This window comes from Urtica dioica, chromosome 8 (genome assembly GCF_054948205.1).
Source record: "Urtica dioica subsp. dioica isolate 48M chromosome 8, U.dioica_male_clone48M_v1_H2, whole genome shotgun sequence".
NCBI classification, from domain to species: domain Eukaryota; kingdom Viridiplantae; phylum Streptophyta; class Magnoliopsida; order Rosales; family Urticaceae; genus Urtica; species Urtica dioica.
Window position 1 is genome coordinate 11,010,213 of NC_142763.1, and position 10,970 is coordinate 11,021,182.

The following is a 10,970-nucleotide window of genomic DNA, read 5'->3' on the forward strand; positions in this document are numbered from 1 at the left end:
GATTCTCCACCTCGAACCTCTTTCGATAAGCTTCCTGCCCCAAAGGTCAAATTTGGGAAGATCCAACACAATCAATAGCATCAAGGAAATCAGCGTCGGGGAAGTAGGTTACCTTGAGGACTTGATTCACCAAGCTATCCGGGTTTCGAATGATGTTCCAAGCTTTCTTAGCTAAGAAAGCTTGGTTGAAGTCCTCAAGGTGACGGAATCCGGGGCCTCCTTTGATCTTGTGCTTGCATAGTGTCTCCCATCTGGCCCAATGAATTTTCTTCTTTTCGTTGGAGCTTCCCCACCAAAAGGCGTTCATAAGTTTGTGTAGCTTGTCTATAAGACCCTTAGGAAGCCGGAAGCAACTCATGGCGTGGCTTGGGATGGATTGCACAATCGCTTTGAGAAGAATCTCTTTCCCGGCTTGTGAGAACAGTCCGCTCTTCCAGCTCCTTATTTTGTTCCATACTTTGTCGAGGACGAAAGTGAATAATTCGTTTGTCCGCCGGCTGGAGAAGGTAGGAAGCCCGAGGTAATGGTCTAAGTTGTCGGTAGTTTGCACCCCCAAGATCTCGGCGAGTTTTTGTTGGCTATCCTCATCAACTTGAGAGCCAAAAGTGATCCTTGATTTACCAAAGTTTACTTTTTGACCCGAGACTTTCTCATAATCGGCAAGGCAGGTTTTAATCGCAAGCATGTTTCTTTCGTTGGCTTTGAAGAAAAGCATGCCATCGTCCGCGAACAGAAGGTGAGAGACGCAAATACCCGGATCGCCGAATCTGATTCCTTCGATACTACCTTCTAATTCCACTTTGTTTAAAAGGCCGGAGAGGCCTTCCGAACAAAATAGGAAAAGAAAATGGGAAAGAGGGTCACCTTGTCTAAGACCCCGTTGAGGTTTGACGGATCCGACGAGTTGTCCATTCAGCGAGAACGTAAATTTAACCGAGGTGATACATTTCATGATCTTGGCTATCCAATCGTCGGCAAACCCAATTTTCCGCATCACGACCTCAATAAACTTCAATTCTACCCGGTCGAAGGCTTTTGCCATGTCTAGTTTGAGGGCGGCGTGTTCTCCATTTCCAAACTTATTCTTTTTCATCGCGTGTAGACCTTCAAATCCCACCACAATATTGTCACCAATTTGCCTTCCTTTGACAAAAGCATTTTGGATAGGGGAGATGGATAAAGGCATCGCACCTTTTAGTCTTTCAGTAAGACATTTAGAGATGATTTTGTAGAGGACATTGCACAAGGAGATTGGCCAAAAATCCTTCATATTCTTCGGGTTTTTCAGCTTCGGTATCAAAACCACAATCGTCTCGTTGATCTCGTCCACTCGGTGGTTTGAGTTGAGGACCCTGAGACAGGTCTCGGTGACATCAGCCCCAACAACTGCCCAATATTTCTGAAAGAAAATTGCTGAGAAACCATCTTTACCCGGAGCCTTCAAGGGTTCTAGATCGTAGACATCTTTTTTTACCTCACCGGCCGTGAAGGGTCTGAGAAGCTCTTTATTTATCTCCGCTGTAATTCGTGGTCTGATACTGTCCAACACATCTTCATTGTTGTTCAACAAGCCTGTAGAAGAAGTAAAGAGATCCGTAAAGTATTCCGTAATAACTTTCGTCATCCCTCTAGTATCCGATCTCCAGGAACCAGACTCGTCAAAAAGACCTTTTATAGCATTCTTCTTCTGTCGTTGCGTCGCTTTCCGGTGGAAATACTTCGTATTGCGATCACCTTCTTTGAGCCATAGCGCCCTGCTACATTGTCTCCAATAACTCTCCTCTTTTTCCATAAGCGCGTCAAGCTGTCTTTCTTCTTTCCTCACGAGCTCAGCCGGGGCGTGAGTGGACTCTTCTGTAAGCTTCTCCAGGATCACTGTTTGTCTTCCAATTCTTTGTCTGAGATTAGCCAATTTTCCCTTACCCCATTGCCTTAATTGTTGGCGACATCGGGTCAGCCTGGAACTGATGGTGTTGTCTCATCCTTTTTTCCAAGCGTCCTCAATTAAAGCACCGCAATCCGGCTCGTCGCACCACGCCATTTCGAATCGAAATCTTCCTCTCGAACCTCGCTGATTTCCGACAGAGTTCAGCCCCCCAGAAAGATCTAGAAGGAGAGGGCGGTGGTCCGAGCCCCGGAGAGGAAGATGAGTGACACTAGCAAGCGGCCACTCATCCACCCAATCAGGATTAGCTAGACAGCGGTCCAACCGTTCCAAAATTATCTCCTCGTTGTTTTTTCTTTTCCACGTAAAGTCAGCACCTTTTAAACCAAGGTCTTGGAGATCACAATCACTTACAGCTTGACGGAACTCCTCTATTTGTCTGCGAGGTCGGTCGCTGCCCCCGCTCTTCTCATACTCATGTAGGAGCTCATTGAAGTCCCCACCAATCAACCAAGGTTCATAGCTCAGACCATTCAGCCTCCATAGAAGATCCCAAGAGTGACGCCGAAGGTGAGTTTTCGAATTTCCGTAGAAGCCGATGAAACGCCAGCTTCTACCGTCGTCCTCAACTACCCTAGCGTCGATATGCCCTCTAGAGAATCCTAGGATTTGTATGACTATTGGGTCCTTCCAAATCAGAGCCAAACCCCCACTTAAACCTTTCCTCTCCACAGTAAAGACATTAGAGAATCCCATAGTGAACTTTAGTCTTTCTATTTGAGACTTCGTTGCCTTCGTCTCAGATAGAAAGATAAAATCCGGTGAGTACTTCAACACGTGATTGTTGAGTACCCTCCTCGTCCAAGGAGAACCAACTCCTTGGACGTTCCACAGAATTCCTAACATTGCTCTCGACGGCCTTGCTCCTCAAGGCTCGCCGCTTTAGTAGTGTTTGAGGCATTGAGATCATCAGTAGAACCTGAAAAATCCAAGGCCGGGTGGGTGGGTTCCGAGAGCATTGAGAGCTTTCCCTCTTCCTGGTTCTCGGCAGCGCCATTGGAGGGGTTGTTGTGAGTGAGAAGGCTGCTGTGCTTCTTCACTGATCTTGCCAGCTCTTTTATCGACAATCGGCGTCCATTTTTATGTCCCGATATTTTTTTTGAGCCAGTCGCGACTTTGCCCAGAAAATCGCTCGCACTAGAGGAACGACGAGTCTTGCTCTTAATCGTGAGAGAATGGCGCGTTGTGTGAGCGAGGGGGGAATGTGCTCTTGGCCCTCGTGTTGCAGGCCTTGGTTCGTATCATCAACATCGGGCCCAAAAGAGAAAATTGGATTCAGCGATATGTTCATTGGGTTGGTTTCTGAGTGGGCTTGTGGCCAAATTAATTGGGACTTGGGGGCATTTATCTCCTTATTTCCAGGATTTTGTGTCTCCTGAGGCATTAAATTCGAATTATTCTCCTGGTATAGAGCGGTGCGCTCCGATGAATGCGCATGGATTTGGGCGGCCGTTTCCCCCGAGATAGGCAGGGTTGTGGAGGGGGAAATTAATGCTGATTGGCTTGAAATTCGCACCCGAAAAGGAAGGTTCTTTTCCCAATTCTCGCAGACCGTTTGAATTCCCCGGTGGACCACCTCCGTCTTCATGGGATTTCGCCGTGGGTCTGGGAGGAGAGTCGCTTCCTTCGCCGTGATCCCCATGAATCAGCGCTCTGAATGGGGATAAGAATTCCTCCGGTTTTTTTTTGTCTGACTTCATCCAAATCCCCAGCGCTCGCACCATTTTGCCATCATCTCTCCGTAACATGAGGGCCTGCTCTGAACAGCTTTTCTTCTCATGAGTGAGGGCTCCGCAATTATAACAAATAGGTGGTAATCGTTCGTATTGGAATTCCACCCATTGTTTCTTACCCCCGCTTGGAACAAAACGTCATGGGCTTAATTTCCCGTTCAATAGCACCGTAGCTCTGAATCGGAAGAAATTATTGAAAATAACATCTTTAGGCTTGTCTATCTTCAGTTCTGTGACTCTCCCCACAGATAATGCAACCTTCATTGCATTCTTAGGCGTAACCATCTCTGGAGGGAGACCAACCGCTCTCACCCAAAGGCTAAGCTCTTCCATCTTCACTGACCTCCAATCTCCCGACACCGGCCAATTCCTCACCAGGATGGTACCTTGAGCAAAGCACCAAGGGTCTCTAGCAATAATGTAGTGGCTCTCTTCTTTTTTCTTGCACCAAAGCTGGAACGAGATCGCTTGATCATTGGCTTCAAGGACCTTAAGACGCCAACCTTTAGTCAAACTCCACAACCCCTCTAGGAGGGCTCCCAGAGCTTGACGTCAGATTGGTTTCTTAGGTATAAGCCTCCCAATGATTCCTTCGTCTGCCAATGAGGACGCTGAGTCCGTCTGCAATTCCCAATCTTCGTCGTCATCTTCCATACCAAGCAAGTTTGTTTGGTGAGTCAGATCTAAAATATCCTCTTCTTCCATGGTTCTCGCGCAGGAAGTCTTTCTCAAGTAGAGAGAATCTCACAAGGAGTCTAAGTATTAAAGCTATAGACAACTCGTATTCTAAGATTAGTATATTTTGGTCTGTATTTGTGAAATAAGTTTCTAAAAGCGGTATGGTATGTAATTTCCTCATTGATGACAATATCCCATAAATATATATGAAGTCCAAAACCAAATCACGAGTATGCCGAGAAATGTCAGACAAAACCAACAAACTGGAACAAATTCGAAGAATAATTGGGCCAAAATAACTCCAAAATTTCTCACTCTTACTTGGGTCAAAATATTGGGCCTTAATAGGCCCATTATTGAATCTTGCAACAACACGAGGCTGGCGAGTGTGAATGACGAAACTCGCAACTGGGAGAGAGCATTGTTTTTGGATCAACCACGTGGTTGTCCAATGAGTTCTCTATCCCACTTGGCCGATTTCTTTACCAGTTGGCACTTATTGCATCACAGTTGCAAATTCGTAATTTCAACCCAAATCCAGTGGCGTTTCCGTTCTTTTTTTTTTTCTTTTTCTTTTTTCTCCTCTTCAAAGTTCATTCAAACAAACCCAAACCCTCGGTCTCATCGACACCAATTGCCAAATAATTGCCTATACGCTCATAATACTTCTCTAGTTTTGCAGTTACGCCACATCTCATGATATTTTGTCATTTTCTCACACGGATTCCAATGTCCGAATTATTTATTATTTTTTTCTCCCTGAATCTAATAATTTTCTATGTTTGACCATGGATTGATCTTCTGACTCTGTTCAAAACTATTAGAGGAATTAATGTTAAGTATACCTAAATGAAAAAAATAATTAATTTAAGGGACTGTAGATGTAATTTACACAAAATAATCACAGGAATTAATGTTATAAAAATACAAAAAAACGAGAGAGCTTTCTCTGTCACATATTCACTAACTCACTGCTTACACAGGAGTCTCTTTACCCTTCTCTCTGTACTTCTCTAGAGAGAGAAAGTCCTCTCACTTTTCTCTCTCTAGAATTCAGCTTCAAAGATGTTGAAAGCTTCATCGTGCAACGTCACGGCGGACCGAATCCAGTCCCTGGCCCACCAATGCCGTTTCCTGGGCCCGCCAAGGCCCACGACCGTCCTCGCTCGCCGGAGGAGAGATTCGGCGGCGTTTCGCTCTCATTCGGTGGTCAATTCGCCGGCTGTGGCGGTGGTTTCCGAACGGAGCGCCGATACGGAGCTGGTAAGCGTCGCGGACCGGTTGAGACTGGGAAGCTTGACGGAGGACGGTCTTTCGTACAAAGAGAAGTTCATCGTCAGGTGCTACGAGGTCGGTATCAACAAAACCGCCACGGTAGAGACCATCGCTAATCTCTTGCAGGTTCGTTTCCGTTTCCGTTTTCGTTTTCGTTTTCCTCTCTCGCAAGATCCAGAATTCATACCTCGATTTTCTCGGATTCTTTTAGTGTCTGTGTCTGTGTGTTTGTGTGCAACATGCTCAACCTGTTCGCATTTGATCGGTGAAATTCTATACAGTTGATTTGTTTCATTTCGTGCGATTGAAAGATTGGTGAATTCGGCTAGTTTGATTGGCAGAAGAGGATATTAGATTTTTTTCGCCAGACTAATTTTTAGGGCGAGAGAGATTTAAGAATTGAATCTAATTTTGCTTTTATTTTTTGGTGAAATTTGGGGGCGTAGGAAGTTGGATGCAACCATGCACAGAGTGTCGGATTTTCAACAGATGGTTTTGCCACAACGCCAACAATGAGGAAATTGCATCTCATTTGGGTCACCGCTCGAATGCACATCGAAATCTACAAATACCCGGCTTGGTACTACTAATTGCTGTTATTAATTTCTATCACGAAGATGTTTTAGTTTTTAACTATTATATATATGTATATGTATGATACGTGGGTCTGCGGTGGCGCAGGAGTGATGTGGTTGAAATAGAGACATGGTGCCAAAGTGAAGGAAGAATCGGGACTAGACGGGATTGGATCCTGACCGACTATGCCACCGGTGAAGTCATTGGCCGAGCGACTAGGTGAGTAATATCGAGAGATTAAGTATGAACCGAGAGATTCAGACAATTCGGATTGATAAATGTTTATGAGGTTCGGAAAATCGGAATCAATAACTTTGGGATGTAGTTATAGGAAAACCAGTGTCACAGTGTCGATTAGGAAGTTTTTTGTTTGTGTTCTGTTTGGCCATTATGTTGTGTGAGGCTTAACTATACACTGCTTGGTTTTTTGAGCTTCTTTATTTTAGTTTATTTTTGCTTTAGGAAAATTACCAAAATAATAATTATAATAATAATAATAAAACGTGCAGTATGGATCTATAAGGAAGACGTGCATTCACCATATGGTGTTTTTAACGTTTACTAGTCCAAAGTGCTGATTCCCTTTTTATTATTCAGGTTTTTATTTTATATTTTTTTTGCTCAAGACATGTTTCTTAGATTAACAATTCTGCGAAGTTTCTAACTAAGCTATTTGTAATTAACTATGGATTATAAATGATTAATTTTGTGTACGTGTTGAAAAACTGGGTTGGGCATTTATGCAATAGTAGAAAAACTGGCTATTGATGTCATTGTTTGCTATTTTTCTGATTCAGTATGACTTCTTTTTCGTGATGTACTTTTGAGAATTTACATGGACAATTATGGCTGCAGTAAGTGGGTGATGATGAACCAAGATACGAGGCGGTTTCAGAAAGTTAGCGGCGATGTTAGAGATGAGTACTTGGTCTTTTGCCCCCGAGAACCCAGGTGGGACCTTTTGTATTCATGATTACAAATTTTAGCAGAATCTAATCTGTGTTGAAGATTCATTCTATTGTACAGAGGATACCAGAATGATACGATTTTTATTGCTCAATTGGGCGACTTAATTGTTCGAGTGGCCATTTGGGGGCCACTTACTGGTCTAGTTGTTGAAGTTATTAGCTCTGTTAGGTGACCCTGAACCAGTAGTGACTTGAAGAAACCATTCACGTATTTAATGTAATATGAGTCATATGACAACAATAAATGAGAATATGAATAATATATTGGTTCTTTTTCTTTGTTTAGACTTTCGTTTCCAGAGGAGAACAATAAAAGCACGAAGAAAATACCGAACTTAGAGGAGCCGACTGAGCATTTCCGTAAGGGACTGGTGGTAAGATTACTAGACGATCAAATTTCTTGTTGATATGTTCACATTCTGATAGGACCCACGATAATTTAGAACACACACTTTAATTGATAATAAACTTGATGAGGTAAACCAATCCTAAGAGCACGAGTTTAGGACCCACGATAATTTAGAACACACACTTTAATTGATAATAAACTTGATGAGGTAAACCAATCCTAAGAGCACGAGTAAATGAACTTGCTCAATTTTCTCATGAACTCTAATGACCCGCTTTAATGACCTACCTGTACTAAAGTTACTTGATTCGGAGTCATTCTCAAATTTGTTTTTGGACGTGGCAGCCCAGAAGAGCTGACCTGGACATGAACCACCATGTGAACAACGTTACCTACATTGGCTGGGTCTTGGAGGTTTGTTACCCCGAAAACCATTGATTCATACCTCGGGTCAAATTTTGCTTTTGTCACATGAACTGACAGCCAGTTTTGCGTCGCCATGACAGAGCATGCCTCAAGAAATCATCGACACCCACGAGCTTCAGACCATCACTCTGGACTACAGACGGGAATGTCAACACGACGACGTGGTTGACTCTCTTACGAGCGTTGAGTCAATCAATGGTCCCGAGTCGCTACCGGGGTCAAACGGCGCAGCCTCGGCGACGCCTACCAAACAAGAAGACCAAAACAGGCAATTTCTTCATCTGCTGAGATTGTCAGGCAGTGGGCTTGAAATAAACCGGGGACGGACTGAATGGAGAAAGAAATCATCCAGATGATGATGGCGATGATGCGATTTATTTGCTCTCTCTTGCTTGTTTTCCAATCTTGTTCTTTGCTTCGGTCTGGTGTGTGTTCTTATTCTTGTATTATCTTTAAATCTGGGATTCATTGGTATTTCTTAGTAAGTTTTGTTTCGATTTGTCCATTTGTATTAGGATAGTCTTTTTCAAAATTTGTTCCTTTTTATGAATAGAGATCATCAGGTGATTTGAAGGGTCATTGGTTAGATGGAGTAACTGAAGGAATTTGGTATACCACACACCAAATTTGTGGGAACAATTTGTTTGTTGGAAAATATATATGTATTTTTTTTTTCTGGAGTATTGAAAGTAATAAATACTTTTCTTTCCTATTGAAAGTACCAAGTTTATTATGAAGCTTTATCCATAGAATGATACGCAGGAAGAGGTAATGAACCTGGTTATGTAACACACGATACTATGATTGTAATAATAAAAAAAGCCCTCCCTGAATCCCTTTTTCATTAGGAGTCTTAGCTCGGAAATTAGTTTCTCTAGAAAAACAAGTTGTAGTTGGGGTTAACTAAAGTGTGATCAGTTGGTTTAAGGCTCCTAAGTTCAAAACTTCAATGACCATGAACAACCTAAAGTGTTTGTGTTTATTGAGATTTAGTGCTTACGAATTTCTTTCAAATTTTGAAGCCAAGTTATAAAAAAAAAAAAAAAAAAAAAATATCGGCATTTAGCAAATGTTAAACAAATCTAAACTATTTTGACAAACTACATAAATAAATACCCAACATTGCTCGATTACTAACTAGTCAAAAATAATTTGTAGTCGTTGAGATTGGCGGTTGGTTTTGAAGCAGAGAATGAAGGACAGTGGAGACTTACGGGGATGTACGGGCACCCGAATAGGGGTCTCCGACGTCGATCTTTACATTTTTTTCAAATATATTTTATGAAATATTACTAGTAATACTAAAATGAAATAATAAAGTTAGATATTATCATAATCGTAAAAAAAAAAAAAAATCATTAATCAGCATGTTTATTTACTTTTCTTTGTTGATTCACCAAAGCGAAAGTTATAAAAGTATATATTATCATATTGATTTAACTTATTCTTAATCAATTTGAATCCTCATTCTCTATACGAAGTGATGCAATATTATTATACTATTTTTTTTTTTGTTATTAACACGAAAAACATTAATTAAAATGTTGGTTAAGAGATAAAATTGACCATTGATAAACATTAGGTTAATTCTACATGATATGCAAACGAGGTTTGTGATCGGCCTTTAAAACACAGAATATAAAGATACCAACTTTTGTAAGAGAGATCATTTTATTTAAAACTCAAGAAATTCAAATGATATTTCGCAGATATCTATTAATGAAGACTCAATTAATTTTAAGATAAAGAATGTTGCGTTCTTGTAGTCATGAATATTCCAGATCGAGCAGAATACAGTGGTGGTGCTTTTAAGGATCTTTATAGGTTTTTACGTTACTGTGACGTCTCGTATTTTTGTCTAATTTCCTACAAGTATAGGGTTTCTGAACGTCAAAAACATCCAACCATGGAAATATGTGTAGAACACTCCTTCCAATTTCTTGATTTTTAAACCATAGACTATGACTAATCTCCTACCTCAAACAATGATCATCTCAAAGCTAGAACACACTTATTCTGTCAAGTTCAAGTCATCAGAGCAATAAGCGGATATAGTAAAGTTTGTAGAATCACTTTAACGTGTGAGTTCATCTAATCCATTTCCCCATAGAAATCCAATAAAAATAAGTTACTAATTTTGCTTCAGAAATCCCATCAGAACCACCTAACACTACCATCAAATCTATCAATCTTCCCATACATAACAAGCATTCCATGCATAACTCAGTTAATACTGTTGCCAAAACGGGCTGTTCACTCAAAACTACTCTCCATTATAAGTAGGTGCAAATCCCCAAGCATTCCATCATAGGTATTTTCCAATGGAGAAGATCACAAAAGCGTTGCTCATAGCGGTCCTTTACGTGGCAGTGCTGTTGAGAGCTGAGGGAGGAAGAGACGGGCACTTAAAGGATGATTGGGTCGGAAAAGATGATCCGTTAAACACAATGACGTTCGGGTTTCCATCGGGGGGTTGGTCGGGCGGTGGCCTCGGAAGCCTCTTGGGCCTCATCCCCTTGATCGGAGGCTGGGGCTTGGAAAGAGGCTCGCTCGGCAACGGCGGCGGCTTGAGGAATGGAAATCGCGATGGTCACCGCGACAAAGGTCATGACGGAGGTTATGACAAAAGTTATGGTGATGGAGGCAACAACGACGGCGATCGCTACCCTCATCGAGGCGGTTATGGCGACAAAGGCGACGACAATGATCGAAACCATCAGTGGGGCGGTTATGGTGACAAGGGCGATAATTTCCCTCCTAGGGGTGGTTACGATGGCGGAGGCGATAATAACTATCGTAACCCTCCTCAAGGCGATTATGGTGGCAGAGGCGACGACAATGATCGAAACCCTCGTCGGGGTGATCACGGTGATGAAGGCAATGATTACCCTCCTAGGGGTGGTTACAATGATGGAGGTGACAGTAACTATTGTAACCCTCCTCGGGGCGATTATGGCGACAAAGGCGACGACAATGATCACAATCATCATCAGGGCCATCACGGTGACAAGGGCGATAAT

At 42.3% G+C, this 10,970-nt stretch overlaps 2 protein-coding genes across 2 annotated transcripts; one reads left to right on the plus strand and one right to left on the minus strand.

Moving 5' to 3' along the window:
• Window positions 1-1,978: 1,978 nt before the first annotated feature.
• On the minus strand, window positions 1,979-2,791 carry LOC149388061 (uncharacterized). Its single transcript, XM_089622349.1, has one exon. It carries the CDS (start codon window positions 2,789-2,791, stop codon window positions 1,979-1,981), a length of 813 nt encoding a protein of 270 aa, XP_089478475.1.
• A 2,522-nt stretch (window positions 2,792-5,313) lies between these two features.
• On the plus strand, window positions 5,314-8,620 carry FATA (fatA acyl-ACP thioesterase). The gene is made up of 7 exons (XM_089623842.1): window positions 5,314-5,757; window positions 6,078-6,211; window positions 6,313-6,426; window positions 7,063-7,158; window positions 7,462-7,549; window positions 7,870-7,938; window positions 8,031-8,620. Exons 1-7 carry the CDS (start codon window positions 5,422-5,424, stop codon window positions 8,304-8,306), a joined length of 1,113 nt encoding a protein of 370 aa, XP_089479968.1. The 5' UTR covers window positions 5,314-5,421; the 3' UTR covers window positions 8,307-8,620.
• The last annotated feature ends 2,350 nt before the right edge of the window (window positions 8,621-10,970 follow it).